Source organism: Hemitrygon akajei, chromosome 17 (genome assembly GCF_048418815.1).
Source record: "Hemitrygon akajei chromosome 17, sHemAka1.3, whole genome shotgun sequence".
NCBI classification, from domain to species: domain Eukaryota; kingdom Metazoa; phylum Chordata; class Chondrichthyes; order Myliobatiformes; family Dasyatidae; genus Hemitrygon; species Hemitrygon akajei.
Genome location: NC_133140.1, coordinates 13,473,207 through 13,500,067, shown reverse-complemented (window position 1 = coordinate 13,500,067; position 26,861 = coordinate 13,473,207). Strand labels below are relative to the sequence as shown.

General features: G+C 42.7%; 1 protein-coding gene across 2 annotated transcripts in view; it reads left to right on the top strand.

Annotated features, from left to right (window-relative positions):
• The window catches only part of vac14 (vac14 homolog (S. cerevisiae)), a 505,447-nt gene that overhangs the window by 81,253 nt on the left and 397,333 nt on the right, over positions 1-26,861 (top strand). For both annotated transcript variants that reach the window (XM_073069700.1, XM_073069699.1), the window contains exon 10: positions 2,680-2,826. In XM_073069700.1, the coding sequence (XP_072925801.1) occupies positions 2,680-2,826 (147 nt within the window). The remainder of the gene's footprint in view (positions 1-2,679; positions 2,827-26,861) is intronic.

Here is a 26,861-nt window from a genome sequence, read left to right as displayed (position 1 = left end):
CTCTTCAGTTGCATACTGAAATTTGATCCATTTCTCCCAAAGAAGTTGCCTAGTTTTAGAGCACCAATAATTGTGTATGTTGTCCAGGAAACCCTTCCTTTACTCTTTACTAGACTCAAAGTTGCTTCCTAGTTGAAGTGTTAAAGAATTAGTACCATTTGCTCAGTTATACTTCCCTCACTCCCAGTTTCTGAGGCTAACTGATTCAGTCAATGACTATTTTCATTTAGACTCCTTTTATACAGTATTTCTTGAGTAATTTCAGATAATTGTTCAACCATTTCTTTCTATGTGCTGCTGCTCTCCAGCCTGAACCATGGCAGATTTTCATTTTTCTCTCCCTCTTGCTATGTACAACTCCATCCCGATCCTGCTCTGCATCTTTCAGAGTCTTGGAACGAAATGGCATGGAAACAGGCCCTTTCACCCAACTCGTCCATGATGACAAAAAAATCTGTCTGAGCCTGTCTCATTTGCTGTCTCATATGGCCCATATCTCCCTTAACTCTTTCCTTTTCATGCCCCAGTGCCTTCTTCACCACTCTGTCTACCTATCTTGCTACTTTTGGGGAACTATGTACCTTACCTCTAGATGTCACAGTTCTATAATGCTTTCTCAGGCCACTACCATTTACTGAATAACTCCTGCCCTGATTTAACTTGTCAAAATGCAGCGCCTTGCACTTTTCTGAGTTAAATTTCCATCTGCTTTTTTTGCCCCAGATCCCAATTCATTTAGAACCAATTGCTTTCCAGATGTTCCTTTTTGATGAAAGGTTGTTGAACTGAAATATTCTAGTTAACCTTGAACATAGAATAGTATAGCTCAAGAACAGGCCTAATTAAATTAGAGATTTAAAACCTAACTAAATTAGTCCCTTCTGCCTACAAATTATCCAAGTATCTCCATTTTCTACACTTTGATAAATGCCTCTATTGTATCTGCTTCCACCACTGCCTCAGCAGTGCGTTCCAGGCATCCATCATTCTCTATTAAACAACAACTTGCCCTGCACCTCCCCCCCCACCTTAAATGCATACCCACTAGTATTAGACATTTCAACCAAAGGAAAATGATACAAGTTGTCTATCTATGCCCCTCATAATCTTATAAACCTCTACAAGTTTGGTTCTCAGCCTCTGCTCTAGAGAAAACAACCCAAACTTGTCCAACCTCTCCTCGTAGCATATGCCCTCTCTATCAAGGCAGCATCCAGGTAAACCACTTCTGCACCCTCTTCAAAGCCTCTACACCCATCCAATAATGGTAGACCAGAATTGAATGCAATTCTGCAGATGCAACCTAAACAGACTTATAACGTTTTCACTCTTGAGCTCAATGCCTTGACCAGTAAAGGCAAGCACGCCATACACCTTCCCTATCAACCTGTGCAGTCAGGGAGTTGGACCTATGATCCCTCTGTACATCAGAACTGTTAATTATCCTGTCATCAATAGCGTACTGTTCCTTTACATTGATTTGCCAAAGTGCATCACCTCGCACTTAGCTGGATTAAGCTCTATCTGCCATTTCTCTGCCCAGATCTGCAACTAATCTGTGTTCTTTTGTGATCTTCTACACTATCCACAGCACCACCTATGTTGTATCTTCTGGGAACTTACTAACCCACTCAACCATATTTTCAGCCAAGTTATCGCAAACAGCAGAGGTCCCAGAATGGAAAACCATTAGTAATGGAACTCTGGCCAGAATGTTCCATTGACCAGTAGCCTCTGTTGTCTATGGGCAAGCCAATTCCAAATCCAAACAGCCAAGTCATCATGGATCCTCTTGGATGAGCCTGCCACGAAGAACATTGTCAACTGCCTTACTATAATTTGTGTAGAAAACATCTGCAGCTCTACCTTCCTCAATCTCTTTTACATAATCTCAAAAAGAAAACCTCAGTCGAGTTCTTAAAGCTGAAGGTTGTGTGAACGTTCATTATGATTATCCAAATGCTCATATGGAGATAACATGAAGACCTTGGTCAAGACCTCAGCAGTCTCAAATAGTTGTTCTTCTCTATAGATGCTACCTGACCTGATTATTTTAAGATTTTGCTTCAAATTTCCTCATCTGGACAATTTGGTCCTGGAGACTTTTAAAATTTTCCTTCAAACCCTTTGGCCTTGCAGGAAGTATATAACACATGAGTTGGAAGAGAGTAAAACTATACAGGAGTTGCGGAGGAACCCTGAATGCTGACGTGTCACCCGGTTGGTTGTAGTTGTTGGAACCAACCATTGCAGTTCCCAGATGTCAGACAGGTTTCTCAAAACAATGTCCAGAGCCCAGCTGTTTGATTAATTATCTTTTCTATTTTTTGAGTGAGCTGGCTGCACACAGACCAGATTAGGTAGGAACTACAGATCATCTTCCCAAAGGTCAATTTCATTAGATGGTTGCATTTCTGATCCTCATTATTGATGCAGCATTCTCCGGCTACTATGATGGGATTTGAATCTGTGGCTGCAACTCATCAGTCCAAGCCTCTGAATTGCTAGTGCCATTACTTCCTCCCTACACCACGGGTTCCTGAACTGTCCTCCATATGATTTCAGCCTTAATTTCTCGTCCTACTTAACCAGAGAGTTGCGCAGCACAAAAGCAGTCCCTTCTGCCCATCACGGCTATTGAATGATATTGTTGTGTCTGTTCCTTGACCCAGAGACTAGGTATCAAGGAGGTAGCAAATGTGTGTAACCAGACTCTGATGAAGCTGATCCTACCTGAGGATGATTGTGACAATATCCGTCAGGTGTCACAGCCGCCACAGGATGGCAACACTGATGCAGACTTGAGCTGCAAGAACTCCTCCGACGGTAAGCAACACTGCTTTGATTTGTTCAGCTGGGCTGTGGTTTGAAACGTACTTAACAGTAATTCCAACCTCTGCCCCCTACCAGCTGATTTTCAGTCAGGCAGACTGTTCTGAGCTGAGCTGCCTGCCCTCCATTGGATTCAGTATTCCAGAACATAGAACACTATAGCAGAGTACAGAATCCTTCAGCAGCAATGTTGTGCTGAACTCTAACGTTAATCTAACTTTTCCCTCCTATGTAGCCTTCCACCCACTTTTCTTAAATGTGTCTGCCTCGGCAGCTCACTCCATGCATCCACCACTCTCTCTATAAAAAAAGAGCTTATCTCTGACATTCTCCTTTACCTTTCCTCCAAACACTTTAAAATGAAGCCTCCTCATATTAACCATTTCCACCCTGGGAAGAACGCTCTAGCTATCCACGTGATCTATGCTTCTTATCATCCTGTACCTCCCATACCCTAACCCTAAATGTCTATGGTTTTTTCTCCGTTTGCAATGGACCTGTCTGTTATTTCATCCTCCTTCGGATCCATGTGTGCAATCGCCGTTTCTTTGACTTTATCACGTCCTGCAAGGATTGCAAGATCTTCCATATGCAGACCCCAGAGCATGGACTTCTTATCGCGGCCCCGGCCGTCGATCTTGGCTGCCCCAGCAACCCAGGGCATATTCACAACCCGGACTCCAGCACCATCAACGCGGGTTCCAACGACCATGGATTGGCCCCGGCCGTCGATCTTGGCTGCCCCAGCAACCCAGGGCATATTCACAACCCGGACTCCAGCACCATCAACGCGGGTTCCAACGACCATGGATTGGCCCCGGTCGTCGATCTTGGCTGCCCCAGCAACCCAGTGCATATTCAAAACCCGGGCTCCAGCACCATCAACGCGGGTTCCAATGACCATGGACAGCTTCAAAGTGATTGCACAACCACCAACTGCGACTCCAACCTTGAACTCCAGGCCGGGTCTTCACGTGCTGCGATTGTCTCCCCTTCCCCCACCACCACTCTGCAGTCCCCTCTCCCTCAGGTCCCATCGTCAGGTCCTGGGCCCTCAGAGGCTCCATCTTCTTCTCACCGAAACCCTTCCCTCTCCACCAACACTACCAGACTCCCTCCCCCCTCTGATCCCATCTCTCATCCGTGCCGGGTCTTTACCATTCCCTCCGACCTTCAACTCTCTGAGGCAGAGCGCTCTGTCCTCAGTAAGGGCCTCACCTTTGTCCCCCTTTGCCCACACCTCAGCAAGTTCCGCGTACACCATGATGCTGAACTCTTCTTCCGCCACCTCCGTCTCCAAGCTTATTTCTTTGACAAGGACTCTCCCACCCCCACCAATGACCCCTTCTCGCGTCTTCAACCCTCCTCCTCTTCATGGACACCCCGCTCTGGTCTTCTGCCTGCTCTGGATCTCTTTATTGCGAATTGCCGATGGGACATCAACCATTTCGACTTCACCACACCCTGTTCCAATTCCAACCTCACTCCTTCCGAACGCTCTGCTCTCCACTCCCTCAGCACCAATCCCAACCTCACTATAAAACCCGTGGATAAGGGGGGGAGCTGTTGTTGTTTGGTGTACTGACCTCTACCTGGCCAAAGCACGGTGACAGCTCTCTGATACCTTCGCTTATTTACCTTGATCATGACCCCACTAAGGAGCACCAGGCCACTGTCTCCTATACCATCACCAACCTTATCAGCTCTGGGGATCTCTCATCCACTGCGACCAACCTCATAGTTCCCACACCCCGCACTTCCCGTTTCTACCTCCTACCCAAGATCCACAAACCTGCCTGTCCAGGTAGACCCATTGTCTCAGCTTGCTCCTGCCCCACCAAACTCATTTCTGCATACCTGGACACTGTTTTATCCCCCCTGGTTCAATCCCAAACCTATGTTTGTGACACTTCTCACGCTTTGAATTTTTTCAATGATTTTAAGTTCCCTGGCCCCCACCGCCTTATTTTCACCATGGACGTCCAGTCCCTATGTACCTCCATCCCCCACCCGGATAGTCTCAAAGCTCTTCGCTTCTTTTTGGATTCCAGACCTAACCAATTCTCCTCTACTACCACTATCCTCCGTCTAGCGGAATTACAAACCCTATTTCCAGAAAAGTTGGGATATTTTCCAAAATGCAATAAAAACAAAAATCTGTGATATGTTAATTCACGTGAACCCTTATTTAACTGACAAAGGTACAAAGAAAAGATTTTCAATAGTTTTACTGACCAACTTAATTGTATTTACAAAATACACACAAATTTAGAATCTGATGGCTGCAACACACTCAACAAAAGTTGGGACAGAGTTAAAATAAGATTGAAAAGTGCACAGAATATTCAAGTAACACCGGTTTGGAAGACTCCACATTAAGCAGGCTAATTGGTAGCAGGTGAGGTATCATGACTGGGTATATAAGTAGCGTCCATCAAAGGCTCAGTCTTTGCAAGCAAGGATGGGTCGTGGCTCACCCCTTTGTGCCAAAATTCGTGAGAGAATTGTTAGTCAGTTCAAAATGAACATTTACCAATGCAAGATTGCAGAGAATTTAGGTCTTTCAACATCTACAGTACATAATATTGTGAAAAGATTCAGAGAATTCAGAGACATCTCAGTGCGTAAAGGGCAAGGTCGGAAACCGCTGAATGTGTGTGATCTTCGAGCCCTCAGGCGGCACTGCCTAAGAAACCGTCATGTTACTGTGACAATTATAGCCACCTGGGCTCGGGAGTACTTCGGAAAACCATTGTCACTTAACACAGTCCATCGCTGCGTCCAGAAATGCAACTTGAAACTGTGTTACGCAAGGAGGAAGCCATACATCAACTCTGCAGAAACGCCGGCGAGTTCTCTGGGCCCGAGCTTATCTCAGATGGACTGAAAGACTGTGGAACCGTGTGCTGTGGTCAGATGAGTCCACATTTCAGCTAGTTTTCGGAAAAAACGGGCGTCGAGTTCTCCGTGCCAAAGATGAAAACTACCATCCTGATTGTTATCAGCGAAAGGCGCAAAAGTCAGCATCTGTGATGGTATGGGGGTGCATCAGTGCCCACGGCATGGGTGAGTTGCATGTATGTGAAGGTACCATTGACTCTGAGGCGTATATTAGGATTTTAGAGAGACTTATGTTGCCATCAAGGCGACGTCTCTTCCCGGGATGTCCATGCTTATTTCAGCAGGACAATGCCAGACCACATTCTGCACGGGCTACAACAGCGTGGCTTTGTAGACACAGAGTGCGTGTGCTTGACTGGCCTGCTGCCAGTCCAGATCTATCTCCTATTGAAAATGTATGGCGCATCATGAAGAGGAGTATCAGACAACGGAGACCACGGACTGTTGAGCAGCTGAAGTCTTATATCAAGCAAGAATGGACAAAATTTCCCATTGCAAATCTACTACAATTAGTATCCTCAGTTCCAAAATGATTAAAAAGTGTTATTAAAAGGAAAGGTGATATAACACAATGGTAAACATGCCTCTGTCCCAACTTTTGTTGAGTGTGTTGCAACCATCAAATTCTAAATTTGTGTATATTTACAAAATACGATTAAGTTGGTCAGTAAAACTATTGAAAATCTTTTCTTTGTACTTTTGTCAGTTAAATAAAGGTTCATGTGAATTAACATATCACAGATTTTTGTTTTTATTGCATTTTGGAAAATATCCCAACTTTTCTGGAAATGGGGTTTGCAGTTCTTACTCTCAATAATTTCTCCTTTGGCTCCTCCCACTTCCTCCAAACCAAAGGTGTAGCCATGGCACCTGCATGGGTCCCAGTTATGCCTACCTTTTTGTTGGCTTTGTGAAACAGTCCATGTTCCAAGCCTATACAGGTGTCTGTCCCCCTCTTTTCCTTCACTACATCGATGACTGCATTGGTGCTGCCTCCTGCACGCATGCTGAGCTCGTCGACTTCATTAACTTTGCCTCCAACTTTCACCTTGCCCTCAAATTTACCTGATCCATTTCTGACACCTCCCTCCCCTTTCTTGATCTTTTTGTCTCCATCTCTGGAGACAGCTTATGTACTGATATCCACTATAAGCCTACAGACTCTCACAGCTACCTGGACTATTCCTCTTCCCACCCTGTCTTTTGCAAAAATGCTATCCCCTTCTCACAATTCCTCCGTCTCCACCGCATCTGCTCTCAGGATGAGGCTTTTCATTCCAGGACGAAGGAGATGTCTTCCTTTTTTAAACAAAGGGGCTTTCCTTCTTCCACCATCAACTCTGCTCTCAAACGTACCTTTCCCATTTCCCGCACATCTGCCCTCATCCCATCCGCCCGCCACCCCACTTGGGATAGGGTTCCCCTTGTCCTTACCAAACACATCTTTCCCTCCCCCCCTTCTGCTTTCCGCAGGGATCGCTCCCTACGCGACTCCCTTGTCCATTTGTTCCCTTCCCACAGATCTCCCTCCTGGCACTTATCCTTGTAAGCAGAACAAGTGCTACACCTGCCCTTACACTTCCTCCCTCACCACCATTCAGGGCCCCAGACAGTCCTTCCAGGTGAGGCAACACTTCACATGTGAGTCAGCTGGTGTGGTATACTGCGTCCGGTGCTCCCAGTGTGGCCTTTTATATATTGGTGAGACCTGACGCAGACTGGGAGACCGTTTTGCTGAACACCTACGCTCTGTCCGCCAGAGAAAGCAGGATCTCCCAGTGGCCACACATTTTAATTCCACATCCCATTCCCATTCTGATATGTCTATCCATGGCCTCCTCTACTGTCAAGATGAAGCCACACTCAGGTTGGAGGAAAAACACCTTATATACCGGCTGGGTAGCCTCCAACCCGATGGCATGAACATTGACTTCTCTAACTTCTGTTAATGCCCCTCCTCCCCTTCTTACCCCATCTTACCCCATCCCTGACACATTTAGTTTTTTTTTTCTCTCTGCCTATCACTCTGCATGTTCTCCATCTCCCTCTGGTGCTCCCCTCCCTCTTTCTTCCTCCCCAGGCCTCCTGTCCCATGATCCTTTCCCTTCTCCAGCTCTGTATCACTTTCGCCAATCACCTTTCCAGCTCTTGGCTTCATCCCACCCCCTCTGGTCTTCTCCTATCATTTCGCATTTCCCCCTCCTACTTTCAAATCTCTCACTATCTTTCTTTTCAGTTAGTCCTGATGAAGGGTCTCGGCCTGAAACGTCGACAGTGCTTCTCCTATAGATGCTGCCTGGCCTGCTGCGTTCCACCAGCATTTTGTGTGTGTTGCTTGAATTTCCAGCATCTGCAGATTTCCTCGTGTATGTCTATGGTTCTATTAAGTCACCAATCATCCTCTTTCACTCCAAAGAGAAAAGCTTCTAACATTTGAAATGTTTCAAGCCCCCATTCCCAAACCCAAGGCACTCAAACTGGGTTTTTTCAGTGGAGCAGCAAGATGTAAACATGCTCAACACCAAATCACACCATGCTTACCACAACAGCCTTCTTTGGTTCAAATGCAGCAGGTAAGAAAGGCAAATTAGGCTTTCAAAATCCAACCCAACTAAATCTAATTCTGCTCTTGAGTCATTAAGAAACTTAATTTTCCTCATATTGCTGATTAACTTCAAGCCAAGGCTTGCAAAGGTTCTGCCTAATTGCTGGTAATTGGGTTTAGTGTAGACATTTAGCAAGGGCATGGTTGTCCCAAGGGTCTTTTTTATCAGCTGTTTGTTTCCGTAGCAACTTGGAGGACCTATTGCAGCAGTTTGGAGGAAAGTGTGGAATACAGTGGCAATTTGGAAATGACATTTAATTTCCCACCCTATATTAAAGCCTTTGGGATCTAGTTTCAAATCGGCTATATACCTCTCATTTTATTCCATGTGTCGGCATTCTGAATTATGAGGAAATAATTCCCACAGCTTACTAAGTTCTACTGGATATGAGACACCTGAGGAATCAAAATAATAAAAAGCATGCAAGGGCAGCACTAAAATATTTAATATTGACAACATTAACAGGAGATTCCACAGATGCAGGAAATCCAGAATAACACTAACACACGCATAATGCTGGAGGAACTCAGCAGGTCAGACAACGACTATGGAGAGGAATAAAGAGTCAGTGTTTCTTTATTCATCTCCATGGATACTGCCTGACTTGCTGAGTTCCTCCAGCATTGTGCATGTGTGTTGGTTTTAATATTAGCAGGAGTGATTTTGTGCTGTAAAATAACCCAACTGAAGTAGAAAGCAGTTGGTCTTAACTGCCTTAATATGGATGCAGGACATGTTCTTCCAGATGATAGCTGATGCTAAGGGGATGCAGGTTGAGGATGCTTGTTTCTTAATGAGCAAATGGTCTTAATAGTCCCAAACCAGTCTGGTAATCCATTTCCAGTAGTTCTGTAGTGTATTCTGTTTGTGACTAATGTTGTCTAATACACTTGACAGCCAGTTTGCTGTCCGAGCCTCTTGCTGTGGGAGAAATCCTGGACTGTGCAGGCTTTGCCAATTTGGCTGGGATTCAGCCTCCCACCAGAGACTTTGATCTTGGAAGAAACTGTAATCCATGGCTTAGTGATTGACTGGTTCATACTCGGGTCTCACACTGACATAGTTTCATTCTCTGGTAGCTTGCCATTAGCAATCATCACCCTGCTGAGCCAATGGGGTGTGAATGCAAGAAGACCTCCCCACACCGAGGTATGCCAGAGTTGAGTTGAGCCCCACCCTGGACTATGAGTTGTTAGTGAATAAGAGTGGGAGCTGGTTCTTATTACCGTCGGGTGGCCACACTGTCATCAATTTCACATCTGACTCGGAAGGTTGTACTTTCAAGAGATAGCTAATGTGTGGAACAGTCATTGTGTTGTTAGCTGTAAGTGTAGCTCATACCAGACATAAATTTCACTTGAAATAATCATAGAAATTTCACAGAGAGGCCATTTAGTTCCCTCAGTCTTCACCTTTTTCTTTGAGCCTGATGCCCATTCTCATTGCTTTAAGCTTGTACAGTGTGCTGAAGGCCTGTTCCTGTGCTGTACTCTATTGTTCTATGATCAGTAATTGTTTTGTGCTTTATTCGAAAGCCATGACCTGATTAGGGAGAGCCAGCATGACTTTGTGGGGAGCAAATCATGTCTTAGCAACTTGATTGAGCTTTTTGACGAGGCGATGAGAGTGATTGCTGAAGGTAGACTGTGGGTGCTGTCTGAATGGATTTTAGTAATATGTTTGAAAAGGTCTCTCATCCAGAAGAGTAGATGCATGGTGATTGGCTGTTTTGATTCAGAACTGCTTGCTGGTGGTGGGTTTAGATCTTTTGTATAATAAAATTATCTCTTCAATTTTATGTTTAAATTTAATCTATATGGATATGGGGTAATTACACTTCATCTGTAATTTCAATACATTGTAATCGATATATATTATATATCTTACTGTATTCTTTTATGTAAGAAATTAATGAAAATATTGAAAAAGAAAGAGCTGCTTGCCCAGAAGACAGAGGGTAATGGTCCAAGGAACTTATTCGAGCTGGAGGTCTGTAATCAGTAGTGTTCCACAGGGATTTGTGCTGGGTGGGACCTCTGCTGTTTGTGATTGTATATAAATGACCTGGATGGAAAAGTAGATGGGTGGGGTTAGTAGCTGTGCAGATGATAGGACTACAGCTGGATGGGGCAGCACGGTAGCGTAGTGGTTAGCACAAGGCTTTACAGTCCAGGTGACCCGGGTTGAACTCCCACCCCTGTCTGTAAGCACGTGGGATTCCTCCCACAATCCACGACCATACCAGTTAGAAGGGTCATTGTAAATTGTCCCATGATTAGGCTAGGATTAAATTGGGGGATTAGTGGGCAATGCAGCTCTAAGGGCCTACTTCGTATTGTATCTCAATTAATAAACAAACAATAAATAAATAAATAAATAAATAAAGATCAGTTGCAGACATGGGTGGAGAAATGGCAGGTGGCATTTCATCCAGCCAAATGTGAAGTGTTGCACCTTGGTAGGTCAAATGCAAAGGAACAGTACACTGTTAAGGGCAAGACCTGTAACAGTATTAATGAGCAGAGGGATCTTGGAGTCTAAGTTCATAGCTCCCTGACAGTGGCTACACGGATTGATAGGGTGGGGATGTTTGCCTTTATTAGTTGGGGCATTGTGTTCAAAAGTCAAGATGTTGCAGCTTTTAAAAAACTGTAGTTAGGCTGCAACTGGAGTATTGCATACAGTTCTAGTTGCCTCATTATGGGAAGGATGTCAAGGACTTGGAGAGGGTGCTGCTGGATTAGAGGGCATGCTACAACTAGAGGCTGGACGAACCTGGGTTGTTTTCTCTAGAGTAGTAGAGGCTGGGGGGAGATCTGATGGAAGTTTATAAGATCATGACGGGCACAGATAGAGTAGACAGAAAGTATATCTTTCCAGGTGCTGAAATGTCTAATACTAGAGGGCATGCATTTAGGATAAGCTCAAAGGAGATATGGGGGGCAAGTTTTTTTACACAGGGAGTGGTAGGTACCTGGAATGTGTTGCCCAGGGTGATGGTAGAGGCAGAAACATCAGGAACCTTTCAGAGGCATGTGAATGTGAGGTGGAAGGAAATGCATATTGTCTAGGCAGAAGGTCTTAGTTTAGTTGGCCACTTGATTATTAATTTAATCAGTTCTGCACAACATTGTATGCTGAAGGGCCAGTTCCTGTGCTATGTTCTGATTGGTAAAGATTCCCTACTAGTTTTATTTGCTAAATTGAGAATTTCTTAAATTACTGAGAGATGCTGTCTCACCTTTCTAAACTATATTGTCACATAATCAATATTCTTGTGTCTGAATCTGCTTTTCTCTTTCTGTCTCTCCTGATCAGATCATTTCACTTTATATAATTTCTCTTTTGAAAAGAGGAATCCTTTTCTCACCACTTGCTTATTGTGTTCAACAACAGCAAGAATAGCACTGCTGGGCTGTACGCTGCCTTTTCCTTGTGTGTGAACACAAGGGGTGGCACATTTGCTTACTGTCTGGGCAGTTACAGTGAAAGCTGTACCTGGTACTGGGTCTCCCCCAACAACTGTGCAGTAGGGGCTGTGGATGCTCACTGCAATTGTTTCCTTCAGACATCGCAGCAGCAACCTTGCACTCAGCGTCAGTAATTGTTTGTGGACTTCAGGAAGGGGAAGCCGAGGGAACCTAGACTGAGGGATCAGCGGTAGAAATGATGAGCTGTTTCAAGTTCCTGGGTGTCATCACCTCTGAAGGTCTATCCTCGGTCCAACCTATTAATGCATTTAGAAAGGAAGTACACCGCGGTGGGCTCTATTTCATTGGGAGATTTGGTATGTTGCCAAAGACTAGCAGATTACTGCAGGTGTACCATGGAGAGCAATCTGACCGATTGCATCGGTGTCTGGTATGGAGAGGCCACTGCACAGGGTCAGAAAAGGCCACAGAGGGTTGTAAACTCTTCATCAAAGGCACCAGTCTTAACACCTTCTTCAAAAGCAATGCCTCAAAAAAGTGGTATCCATCATTAAGGACCCCCAGCACCCAGGACACGCTATTTTCTTATTACAACCATCAGGGAGGAAGTACAGAGCCTGAAGCCACACATTCAATGTTTTAGGAACAGCTTCTTCCATCAGATTTCTGAACTGAACACTACCTTGCTATTTTTGCTCACTGTTTGCACTATTTATATTTATTTTTAATACATGTTCCTTATTATAATTTATAGTATATTTTAGGTATTGCACTGTACTGCTGCCTCAAAACAACAGATTTCACAGCGTATGTTGGTGATGATAAAGTGGACAAGCACTGAGTATGAATGTTGGGTTGGGTGAGCTAACCTGGTATCACTGCAGGTAATGTCTTTACTGACTGATTAGGTGCTGACTGGGACTAATATGTGCCTGTAGTGTTTCTTTTCCCCCTTGGGTTCTTAACCTACTGTTACCTGTGAAATTACTTTCTTCTTGCGCACAGACAGAGCCCGTCCCTGGCTAACAAATGGATTCTTCTTGTAGAGATGTCTAAAGGTTGATTTTGTCCGTAGGTAGGAGAGAACTCAAAAAAATCTCCTGATGTGGTAACGCACCTTCGGTGTTGGTGTGAGTGGCAGTAAAAGTACATCACACTGATAATTTAATGGTAAAATTCCATCTTCCCCAGAACACACTGTAATTTTACACTGCCGTCATAGAGAGCATCCTCACATCAGCCATCACTGGTTTGGTGCAGTGTCCTCTCACAATATATAAAAACTACAGGCAACTGTCAGGTCAGCAGAAAAGGTCATTGGCTGTAGTCTACCATCATTGCAGGACTTGTGTGTGTCTAGGACAAAGACATGGGCAGAAAAGAAATAATTACCTAACCAGAAAACTACCTTTTCCAAAAGCTCCCTGCTGGAAACACATAGAGCTAGTAAAGTGAAAACCATGTCATCTTAAAAGTTTCTTTCCCCAGGCAGTTAATCTGATCTACCATTCTAGTTAGCCTCCACCCCACGCCCCCTGTCTATTACCCTCAGTCACTGCACTGCACTGTAAACACTTCAAACCACGTTTAATAATGCAGTTCATATTATAGATGCTTGCTGGTATATACATATTTCTGTAAATTTATCCTTTATCCAGATAGCTAACCTTATTTTTGTATAATTTATTCTTTATAATTGTTTAATATTTTTTGTTGCATATCGTACCAAAACACCATAGCAAATTCCTAATGCATGTAAATGTAACTGGCAAATATCTTGATAAATAAGAGCAACTACTAAAAGCGGGGACACTCAAGAAACTAGTTCTGTTGTTCATAGGAATGAATTTTTGAATGTAATACCATTGTAGACAATTGGGTATAGGGGTGTTCATAAATTAGGCATTTGTGCCCCAGAGAGAGCCTGTATATAGTATTATATTGCAAGGTAGTTGGAAGAAGCAGTACCACGTCGATATTCGGAAGGAGTGAAGTGTGTAAGGATGAAGCTTGTCTAAAATAATAGATTCTTTGGTCAGGAAAATGAGGTTTCAGTTTGGAAAAGGTGGAGGTATGAAGGGGGCTGGCAGCTTAAGGCATGGTGGTCAGTGGTGGAGTGTAAAGGCAGCTGCATTGTCAGCTGAATGAAGAGTTCCCTAGAGAAGGACAACAGTGCTGGAAGTGGTGGCTGAACTGGAAGATGACTGTATAGCCTTGAGATGGCGGGGAGGACGAGCTGTACTGATTCACGCTCAGAATGACTAAGCGTTCATTGTGTTCAATTAGCAGATATAAAGAAATTGGACAAGAAATCTGTCATTTCCTTTTACCTTTAATCTTGTTTCTTTGGTCACTTCCAGCTAGATCAGCCAGGCTAATTTTGCTGACCCAATCATTGAAGGGCAAAATGGAAAGCTACTTGGGAAAATATTGCCAAACGTGTTTATTGATATACAAAAAAATACAAAGCAAATGGCAGCTAGTTTTGCTGGAGTTCTCCCAGTTTCCTGGCATCCCTTGCATGTAGAAATTGTGGATCCTTTCAAACTGAAGGGGTTTTACCTGAGATAATGAACACATCAAACGAGCTGGTATCTGCATCCAGCCTGCAGTTACCTGACAGTTTCTTCATCTCCTGACCCAGTGTTCCTTCCCAGTTTGCTTTCATGTTTATTTTGTTGCACTGCAGTGGTGTGATGTCTTTCTGCTTTGGAGGTGCCTTTTTAAGAATGTGAATATGATCTTGTCACTTTGAGTAATCAGCAACTGCAGGAAGTTGAAATTTTCACCCAGCAGATGGCACCATAGACTCACCGTCAAAGCATTTAGCACTGGATAATGACTTAAAACTGAGACCCATTGTCTCCAAGTGCAGTTTCTGTCTGATAGTAAGGATGTGTGGGAACTGCAGCTTTCAATTTGACGTTGTACTGTTGGGTGGACACTACTGTTGTACCAAACTGTCTGGCTTTGTCTTTCAGGGCTGTCCTGAAATGACTTTGCCCACATAATAAGATTTTTCAGCTTGACCCAGATTCATCTGCTCACCAGATTAAAAGAGGTGATGAGGGGTGTCCATGTGATTGTGCAATGCTGCTGGAACTGATCTTACTTGTGCTTGAGGTGATCCACTCTCTGCCTGCCTGCAGGGTTAATGATATCTTGGGGAGCAGAGTGTGGCTTTGACTACTGATGGTCAGTTGGAAAGCACATGGACACTTGGTGACATCAGACCCTCAGCATTGAGCTAGCTACCCAACAGTACTTAGAGATCAGGCTCAATTCCAATTTTTGTTTTACTCCCACCAATGTACTGGCATTGGAGAAGGTCCAGAAAGGAATGATTCAGGGGATGAAAGGGTTAATGTCTGAAGAGCGTTTGTTGGCTCTGGGCCTGTATTCACTGGAGTCTAAAAGAATGATGGGGAATCTCATTGAAACCTATTGAATATTGAAAGGCCTACACAGAGTGGACTTAGAGAGGATGTTTTTGATGGGGGGAGTGAGTCTGTCAGAGGGCACAGCCTCAGAATATGTGGATGCCCTTTACAACAGAGATGAAGAGGAAGTTCTTTAATCAGAGGATAGTGAATTTGAAATTCATTGCCACTGATGGCTGTGGAGGCCAAGTCATTGGGTCTATTTAAAGCAGAGGTTGATAGGTAATTGATTAGTGAGAGCATCGAAAGTTACAGGGAGAAGTCAGGAGAATGAGGTTGAGAGAGATAATAAATCAACCATGATGGAATGGTGCAGCAGGCTCAATGGGCCAAATGGCCTAATTCTGCTCCTATGTTTATAGTCTTAAGCTGTCCCATCTGCAATCCCTCCCTGTTCTCTGTCCTTTCTTCAATGTAGGTATTGTGATTCCTGACAGCCAGTTTAATGAAATGCCAACTAGGATGCATACAATCTAAAAAAGTATTGAACTGCAGTTGAAAATCTGATGAACAGGCAGCAACTGTGGAGACAGAACCAGTTAATATTTTGAAGGAATAACCATTCAGTGATGGCGTAGGAGTACAGCTGGTAGAACATTGCCTCACAATACCATGAGCTGGATTCAGTGCTGACCTTGTTTGGTATCTCTGTGGAACTTGTACATTCTCCCTGTGACCAAATGAGTTTCCCCTGAGTGCCCTGGTTTCCACCCCGCATCTTGAAATAGTGCAGTTGGTAGGTTTATTGGTCACTGTAAATGTCCCCTAGTGTATATGTTGGGGATGGATTGAAGAGAATGTGGGGAGAATTTGAAAAAAGAATATGTGTAAGATTACTGTAAAATGTTTGGTGAGAACTCATTGGGCTAAATGGCCTGGATCTGTGCTGAATTTCTCTCTATGATCGCTATAAATTCGAGAAAAGTTTGTTTTAAGTCGCAACAGAAGCGAGCAGAGACAGCGAATAGAATGGGTTGATGTCAGAGAATATCAAAGAGTCGATTACTTTAACTTGCTGAGAGTCTCTTAAAATAAGTGACTGTAATCCATCTGACTCAGGGTTTTATCGCCTTGCAGTTTGGCGAGTTATTAAATAATGTACTTATCCCATTACTCGTCTATCATTCACTGTTGCAGCCAGTTGTTCTGTCTCTCTGGTTAACATTGAACCAGGAGAATGTCCTGTCATCTCCCTGCACTTGTCTGTGATATTGATCATTTTCCATGATGACTCAAATCCCTTTCCTTGCTTTTTAGTTGAAGCATCTGACAAATTATTCAAATTGTTTGATATTCATAGTCAATTTAATAACACAGTTCCCCACTGCCTTCCTAATTGCATTTTTAGGCCCTCTATTTGTCTGTATTTTCTCACACTTGTATTTAATATTGGTCTGTTCCTCAACTCTCCACATCCTTAATCACCATGCAGTCTCAAGAGTGTTGAGTTTATTCTTTTGGACTCTATTTGCCTGCACCTTGCTGAATACTGCTTAAATATTTTCTGTTTCTCTTTGACATTGGTGTTGCCCATTTTATCAACTTCATACTGTTAGGTACTTTTCTTGCAGGGAGATGACAGGACATCAAATCATTCTCCTGGTTCAATATTAACCAGGCAGAAAAAACACCTGAATAATGGGATAAGTACATTATTAAATAACTTGCCAGACAAAAAAGGGATAAAACCCTGAGTCAGGATGGATTACAGTCACTCATTTTAAGGTGATCTAGGCAAGATTAAGTAGTTCTCTCTTTCTTTTCCTTGCGAATACTGCTTATTCGATGAAATGTATCTGGGATGCTGCTGGAGGTAAGTTTATCATTACACTCATACTTAAGTGTACTTGTGTATATGACAACAAACCCAACTTTGGGTTGAGAATTACAGCATTTTTGTAGATCCTGCCACAATGAAGGAATCTACAGACAGTGTGCCTGATGTTCTTATCTTTCTTGCTGTTTGTCATTATTGTTTCCCATTTTATCAACTTCAAACTGTTATGTACTTTAATTCTCTATTATCATCTTATATTGTGGTCACTGTTGGATAGATTTTGCCCTCTTTTGATTCCCTTACCTGCTCATTCCTCTACAGATAATAGTTTCATTTTCCATATTGGTATAGAAAAAAGGACTGTTTGGATTTTGGAATTTTATTTGTGTATCCTCTTTTCAGAATTAAAACTTTTACTGGAATTATCTCTGTAATAACTTTAGACATTAAACTGTTTCTAGTGCCTAAGCTGAAACCACTTTGGCAAACAGAAGCTTGACCTGTCTGCACCCAGTGGACCCTGTTAAGGCAAAGACCAGAACTGACACTTTTATAGAAACCAAGGAGACGTGACAGGACTTTGGAGAAGTTAGATGGATGTTGCGTGAACATGGATACCTGGGTTCTAGCACTGTACTAAATTGCTGCAGCTAGATGTTGAATATCCCTAGCATGGCTTTAAAGAGCAGAGGAGTTTTCCCCAATAGCCTGGCTGATTTTTATTCCTTAATCCACACCACTAAATTAGATAGTGCTGCTCATTGCCACACGTACATTGAAACATACAGTGAAATGTGTTGTTTGCACTAAGGATGTTCTGAAGGTATCCTGCGAGCCTCGTAGTCCATGCTTGTGGCAGCATAGCATGCACACAGTGTTCAGCTTTCATCAATTTGTGACAGAGCTTTCTGTCATAAATCTGTTTTCACCATATACCCCAAAAGTATTTCAGTTTCCAAATCAGCTATGTGAGGGGGAAAAACAATTAGTGGATGGGTGAGCGTAGCTGTTGAACAGACATGGTTAAAAGTAAAGGATGTTGATATTTGTGGGATTTCTCCTTGGCGAGAGAGATCCTGTGTTCATTGAGTTTGTAACATCACGCAAATTCTTTGAGGTGGTTAGGCTGGTTGTGTACAGTTGTGCATAGAGAGTTATTTTGACGTTTTTTTCATACAGTGGTATGCAAAAGTTTAGGCACCCGTGGTCAAAATTTCTGTTACTGTGAATAGCTAAGCGAGTAAAAGATGACCTGATTTCCAAAAGGCATAAAGTTAAAGATGACACATTTCTTTAATATTTTAAGCAAGATTACTTTTTATATCCATATTTTACAGTTTCAAACTAACAAAAAAGCAAAAGGGCCCGAAGCAAAAGTTTGGGCACCCGGCATGGTCAGTACTTAGTAACACCCCCTTTGGCAAGTATCACAGCTTGTAAACACTTTCTGTAGCCAGCTAAGAGTCTCTCAATTCTTGTTTGGGGGATTTTCGCCCATTCTTCCTTACAAAAGGCTTCTAGTTCTGTGAGATTCTTGGGCCATCTTATATGCACTGTTCTTTTGAGGTCTATCCACAGACTTTTGATGATGTTTAGGTCGTGTGAGGGCCATGGCAAAACCTTTAGCTTGCGCCTCTTGAGGTAGTCCATTCTGGATTTTGAGGTGTGTTTAGGATCATTATCCTGTTGTAGAAGCCATCCTCATTTCATCTTCAGCTTTTTTACAGACGGTGTGATGTTTGCTTCCAGAATTTGCTGGTATTTAATTGAATTCATTCTTCCCTCTACCAGTGAAATGTTCCTCGTGCCACTGGCTGCAACACAAGCTCAAAGCATGATCGATCCACCCCCGTGCTTAACAGTTGGAGAGGTGTTCTTTTCATGAAATTCTGCAACCTTTTTTCTCCAAACATACCTTGTGGCCAAAAAGTTCTATTTTAACTTCATTGGTCCACAGGACTTGTTTCCAAAATGCGTCAGGCTTGATTAGATGTTCCTTTGGAAACTTCTGACGCTGAATTTTGTGGTGAGGACACAGAAGAGGTTTTCTTCTGATGACTTTTCCATGAAGGTCATATTTGTGCAGGTGTCACTGCACAGTAGAACAGTGCACCACCACTCCAGAGTCTGCTAAATCTTCCTGAAGGTCTTTTGCAGTCAAATGGGGGTTTTGATTTGCCTTTCCAGCAATCCTCTCGGAAGGTTCTCCTGGAATGTTTTCTTGATCGTCCAGACCTCAACTTGACATCCACCGTTACTGTTATCTGCCATTTCTTAATTACATTACGAACTGAGGAAACGGCTACCTGAAAATGCTTTGCTATCTTCTTATAGCCTTCTCCTGCTTTGTGGGCATCATTTATTTTAATTTTCAGAGTGCTAGGCAGCTGCTTAGAGGAGCCCATGGCTGTTGATTGTTAGGATAAGGTTTGAGGAGTCAGGGTGTTTATAAGCACAAAATACTTTGCAGATGCTGGGGTCAAAGCAACACACTGGAGGAACTCAGCAGCTCGGGCAGCATCCGTGGAAACGAACAGTTAATGTTTTGGGCCGAGACCCTTCATCACGACGAAGGGTCTCGGCCCAAAACCTTGACTGTTCATTTCCACGGATGCTGCCCGAGCTGCTGAGTTCCTCCAGCGTGTTGTGAGGGTATTTATAAAGCTTTGAAATTTGCATCACCTGGCCTTTCCTAACAATGATTGTGAACAAGCCATAGCCATAACATGTTAATTAAGCTCTGAGACCTCAAATCTCAAAGTTATCTGAGAGCTCAAATCTCTTTGGGTGCCCAAACTTTTGCATGGTGCTCCTTTCCTTTTCTTCACTCTAAAATTGTACAAAACAAAAATAATACACTAATCTTGCTTAAAATGTTGAAAAGAATGTTTCATCTTTAACTTTATGACTTTTGGAGATAAGTTCATCCTCTACTCACTTAACTATTCACAGTAACAGAAATTTTGACCAATTTATTCCCTGGAGCGTAGAAGAATGAGGGGAGATTTGATAGAGGTATATAAAATTATGATGGGTATAGATAGAGTGGATGCAAGCAGGCTTTTTCCAAGAAGGGCCAAAAGGCCTGTTTCTGTGCTGTAATATTCTATGGGTGCCCAAAATTTTGTATGCCACTGTAAAAAGGTTATGTGTGCAGTTAATTTTAAAATACATGAACTTTGCCTGAATGGCTGTTGTGTATGCCTCTGTGGAATTTGTCATGTCTACTCCTATTTCAAGAGGATGCTGTGAAAGTCATCAAAGCATTTAAAGCCCACTGTCATTTTGGGAAGGATTCATCCATTTCCCCAAAGTTCTTGGATTTTCAGCTTGGAGCTGTTCTTTCTCTCTCTCCTCTTGCAGTCTTAAAATTCTAAGTTACCTCTCCATTTTCCACTAATTGATACATTCTAGAAGAACCTGCTCAGACCTTTATACCCCTCTTTGCCTAATGTTAATTGCTGTCTGTGATTTTGAAATTCTGATGTACCTGTTATTAGAGTGGATCTAAGATGTGGTAGGGATCCCCAGCACATGTAACTGGGACAAGTGAGTGATCAGAGATTAAGAGAGGTTGGATAAATACTGACAAGTCCTGGAGTGGCCAACACTATTGTGAAATGGTGTTGGGAGATAGTACTTTAATCCAGACAGCACCAAGAATGAGCTTGGACTGCTTAGGAGGAGCTGTACTGATTTTAAAATCAAGTCTTAAGAGTTCCAGAGAAGCAATTACACTGTGTCCTGCAACTTTGAAATCTGTTTCTTATCCGCTCTCACTTCAGTTTGTTAGATGGTGTTTGAATACATGGCTTAAAACTTGCACAATGCACGAGAGGAATGAAACCATGAGTTCATGAGTTTTATAGCTACTCCAAAGTGTACTGTACTTGAATATTTCATTGGAGCCATTGGCAGGTATTACAGTCACTTACGTAACATGTGGTTGAATGCACATTCGGCCCTCCTTATCTGCGAGGGATTGGTTCTGGGACCCCCTGCGGATACCAAAATTCATGGATGCTCAAGTCCCTTATTTAACATGTCTCCGTGCGGTGGTCTTTAGGACCTGGCGGCGCAGCTCTGAATCTGCAGTGTTTCTGTTCACAAAAATAATCACGATCGCGATTGAAAATAAGCTGGAAGTAATAAAGCGATCGGAAAGAGGTGAAATGCCATCGGTCATTGGAAAAGCGTTAGGCTACAGTCGGTCAACGATCAGAACAATTTTAATGGAGAATGTGAAAGGCCCTGCCCCGATGAAAGCTACAATTGTTACTAAGCAACGCAGTGGTTTAATTATTGAAATACGTATGTTTCTTAAGTGTTTTATATGCATAGAAAGGTAAAATATATACTATATACTAAGAAAAACGTTTGACTAACTGATGCTAAATAATACCGGATGTATGTTCTGACTTCAAATCCAACTTAAAGACGGACTCAGGAATGGAACTCATTCATAACCCAGGGACTGCCTGTACTTTTAAGTCATCTCTAGATTACTTATAATACCTAATACAATGTAAATGCTATGTAAATAGTTGTTATACTGTATTGTTTAGGGAATAATGACAAGAAAAAAATAGTCTGTACATGCTCAAGCAATGACTGCTGGAGAGAGAACTCCGGGTTTTCCCGATCCGCGGTTGGTTGAATCCGCCGAATGTATTTCAGTTGTCTTTGGACATGGGCATTGGTATTAAAGAAAAATATGAAGCTGAGTTTTTCCACTGCTCTTGGTATATACAGAATTAACACTCAATTACTTCACTCAGCTCTGTGATATTGCATGTTAAATTGGAACCTCTCCTGGCTATTGAATGGGCCAGGGTTTTGAAATACATATGATTTTGCAATGATTGCGAAATGTGGAAATTTGCCGAAGACATTACTGTTGGCAGAATCTCAGAGGGTGACAAGGAGGTGTACAGGAGTGAGATAGATCAGCTGGTTGAGTAGTGTTGTAAAACATCCTTGTACTTAATGTCAGTAAGACAAGGAATTGATTGTGAACTTCAGGAGGGGGAAGTTGGGAGAATCAGTCTTCATTGAGGGGTCAGCAATGAAAAGTGTGAGCAGCGTCTCTGAAGTTCTGTCCTGGCCCAACGTTGATACAATTACACAGGAGGCATGCCAGCAGCGTATTTCCTTGGGATTTGGAAGAGATTCGGTATGTCACCAAAGACTGTAGCAAATTTCTACTGAAGTACTGTGGAGAGTATTTTGACTGGTTGCATCATTGTCTGGTATGGAGGGGCCAATGCACAGGATTGGTAAAAGCTGCAGAGGGTTGCAAATGTAGCTAGCTCCATCATGGACACTAGCCTCTCCACCATCAAAGACATCTTCAAAAGGTGATGAAAGAAGGCAGCATCCGTCATTAAGGACCCCACCACCCAGGACATGCTCTTTTCTAGTTCCTACCTTTGGGGAGGAGGCAGGATCTTGAAGGTAAACACTAAAGGTTTTGGGAACAGCTTCTTTCCCTCCACTATCAGATTTCTGAGCAGCCCATGAACACTACGTCACTATTTTACTCTCTTTTTGTACTATTTATTTATTTTTCTAAATATTTCTTACTATAACAACTTACAGTTTTTATGTATTACACTGAACTGCTGCTGCAAAACAACAAACTTCACTACATATGTCAGTGATAATAAATGTGACTTTGAGTCAAAGATTATCTGGGTAATTGTACCTGAGCATGTGACTGATGGGTAACTGTGTCCGTATATACTACCCATAAGACAAGGTACCTGCTGGTTGCTTTAGTTGAAGATCAGGCAGGTGCTCTCCAGTTATAAATCATTGATTTCAGTCAGGATCAAAATGCAGAATGGAAGTCAGAGGGAGTAGCGATCTGGATAAATTGAGTTTATGGGAAGTGGTTAGCAGGAACACTGGGTCTAAATCATGAAACACTCTACCCGTCAGTACTGTGAAAATGCCTTAACCACATGAGCAGCGGTGGTTCAAGAAGAAAGCTTATGAAAATGGAGCAGGATCCTCAAGCCTGCCCTACCATTCAGTGTAATTGTGGTTGATCTGCACAGGCCTCAATTCCTCAGAACCCTTAGCTCCTCTGTTTTCAAATATTTATCTCTATCTTAAATATATCAAATGATCTGCCTTCCACCACCGTTTGTGGCAGAGAATTTCAGACTTTTGTAGCCGTATCCCTTTGTGACAGTTGACCTTGTGAAAACACCTCAACGTCTATCCTGTTAAACCCAACTGGGATCTTGTATATTTGAATGATGTCTCCGCTCATTCTCCTGAACTCCAAGGAATATGAACCCAAACTGTCCAACCTCTCCAGACAGGGCAATCATCTCATTAGCCCAGTGAATCTCCTTTGAACGGTTTCTACTGATGCTGTATCTTTTTTTAAATAAGGGGACCAAAACTAGAATCAGAATCAGATTTATTTTTATTAGCATGTGTCGTGAAATTCATTAACTTAGCAGCAGCAGTTCAAGGCAATACATAATATAGAAGAAAAATAAATAAATAAATTACAGTATACGTATATTGAATAGATTAAAAAATCGTGCAAAACACAGAAATAATATATATTTAAAAAGTGAGGTAGTGTCCAAGGTTTCAATGTCCATTTAGAAATCGGATGGCAGAGGGGAAGAAGCTGTTCCTGAATCGCTGAGTGTGTGTCTTCAGGTTTCTTTACCTCCTACCTGATGGTAACAGTGAGAAAAGGGCATGCCCTGGGTGCTGGAGGTCCTTAATAATGGACGCTACCTTTCTGAGACACCGCTCCTTGAAGAAGTCCTGGGTACTTTGTAGTCTAGTACCCAAGATGGAGTAAACTAGATTTACAGCCCTCTCCAGCTTCTTCTGGTCTTGTGCACTAGCTCCCCATACCAGACAGTGATGCAGCCTGACAGAATACTCCCCATGGTACATCTATAGAAGTTTTTAAGTGTACTTGTTGGCATATCAAATCTCTTCAACCTCCTAATGAAGTATAGTCACTGTCTTACCTTCTTTATAACTGCATTGATATGTTGGGACCAGGTTAGAGATCTTGACACCCAGGAGCTATGTACAATATTCGAGGAGAGAGCTCACCAGTTCCTTGTACAACTGTAACAAAGCCCCCGTACTCTTAAACTCCAACCCCTTTACAATGAAGCCAAAATTTACATGCACTTTCTTTCTATTAAGACAATCTGCCTTTTGATTCCTGTTACTAAAAACACAACCTTACACTTAACCATTTGTCAAGTTTTCATTCAGTCACTTAAATAATCAATGTCCTCACAATAATGTGCCTTTCCATTAGTTAGCAAGAATGGAAATCTTGTTCCCATCTACAGGTTACTTAAAAACCAGCATCTGTAGGCCAAGAGCAGATCATCAAGATACTTGACTAGTTACATCAAAAGTTATAAGGATTTGAGGGACTTACAAGGATGAGTTATATGGAAGTGTGAAGTGGTTCATTTTGGTAGGTCAAATATTTGGCAGAATATAGTATTAATGGTAAGACTCTTGGCAGTGTGGAGGATCAGCGGGATCTTGGGGTCCGAGTCCATAGGACACTCAAAGCTGCTGTGCAGGTTGACTCTGTGGTTCAGAAGGCATACGGTGCATTGGCCTTCATCAACCGTGGGATTAAGTTCAAGAGCTGAGAGGTAATGTTACAGCTATATAGGACACTGGGCAGGCCCCACTTGGAGTACTGTGCTCAGTTCTGGTCACTTCACTACAGGAAGGATGTGGGAACCATAGAAAAGGTGCAGAGGAGATTTACAAGGATGCTGCCTGGATTAGGGGGCATGCTTTATGAGAATAGGTTGATGGAGCGATGGAGGATGAGAGGAGACTTGATTGAAGTGTACAAGATGATGAGAAGCATTGATCATGTGGATAATCAGAGGCTTTTTCCCAAGGCTGAAATGGCTAATATGAGACGGCACTGTTTTAAGGTGCTTGGAAGTAGGTACAGAGGAGATGTCAGGGGTAAGTTTTTTACGCAGAGTGATGACTGTGTGGAATGGGCTGCCAGCGACAGTGGTGGAGGTGGATACAATAGGGTGTTTTAAGAGACTCCTGGATAGGTACATGGTGCTTAGAAAAATAGAGGGCTATGGGTAACCCTATGTAATTTCTAAATTAAGTGCATGTTCGGCACAGCATTGTGGGCCGAAGGGCCTGTATTGTACTGTAGGTTTTCTATGTTTCTTCCCTGGACCATAGGAGAATCAAGGGAGATTACATAGAGGTATACAAATTTATCAGGGGTATAGATAGGGTAAATTCAAGCAGGCTTTTTCCACTGAGATTAGGTGAGACTAGAGCTAGAAGTCATATGTTAAGGGTGAAATGTGAAATATTTAACGGGAACATAACTCAGATTGTGGAGAGTGTAGAAGGAGCTGCCATCTGAACTGGTGGATGTGGAGGGCTATGGACCAGGTGCAGATTGATTAGACTAGGCAGAACAATAGTTCAGTGTGTACAAGAAGGGCAGAAGGTCCTCTTTCTGAGCTGTAGTGCTCTCTGACTCCAGCCTGAAAAAGACTCATTCATTTCAACTCTGTTTCTATGTGAAAAGCAAGATTTCAGTTCATACTAACACATCTCTTTTAATACCTTGACTTCTTTATTTATGTACAAGTTTGTTACGTGGCACCTTTTGGAAATCTAAGTACGGGTTCTTCTCAAACAACTCTCCTTGTCACATCCTCAAAGATTTCGAGCAGATTGATCAAACACGGTTTATCTTTCATAACACCATGTTGACTAGATTTGATTACATTCAGCTTTTTGACTATTGATTCCGACTTGCAGTTCCCACCTTCTGACTCCCTCTCTTTTTCAACCAGCACCACATCCTCAAGAGGAAACTAGATAGAAACAGGCCCTTAGGCCCAACATGTCCAAGCCGACCGTGTTGTCCAGCAAATTGGTCCCATAACTTTGGCCATTCTGCTGCTGATTGAGTCTGCTCCACCATTCTATCATTGCTGATTAATTATCCTTCTCAAGTCCATTCTCCTGCCTTCTCCCCATAACGTTTGATGCCATTACTAATCAATAACCTATCAATCTCCACTTTATTTATACCCAATGGCTGTGCCTCCAAAGCCATCGGTGGCAATGAACTCCACAGATTCACCACTTAGACTAAAGAAGTTTCTCCTCATCTCAGTTCTAGAGGGACTTCCCTGTATTCTGAAGCTGTGCCCTCTGGTCCGAGACTCTCCCACTATGGGGAACATCTTCTGCACGTACACTCTCTCTAGGTCTTTCAATATTCAATAAGTTTCAATATGATTACCCCTCATTCTTGTAAACTCCAGCGAGTACAGGCCCAGAGCCATCAAACACTCCTTGTATCTTAACTCTTTCATTCCCGGGATCATTCTCATAACCCTCCTCCAGACCCTCTCTAATGCTAGCACATTCATTCTTGGACAAGGGACTCAAAACTGCTTACAATACTCCAAGTGCAGTCTGACTAATTCTTTCTAAAGCCTCAGCATTACTTCCTTGCAATTATGTTCTAGTCCTCTCAAAATAATTGCTAACATTGGCTCATCACTGGTTCAGCTTGCAAGTTAACCTTTTGAGAATCCTGCACAAAGACTCCCAAGACCTTTGCACCTCAGATTTCTAAATGTTCTCCATTTAGAAAACAGTCTATGTCTTTATTCATTCTACATTTCACTACATTATATTCCATTTGCCACTTCTTTGCCCATTCTCCCATTCTATCTTAAGTCTTTCTGCAGACTCCCTGCATTTGGTTCACTGCCTGGTTTGGAAATTGCACCATCTCGGATTGCAGCAGATAGTGAGGTCAGCTGAGAAGATCATCGGGGTCTCTCTTCCTGCCGTCACGGAC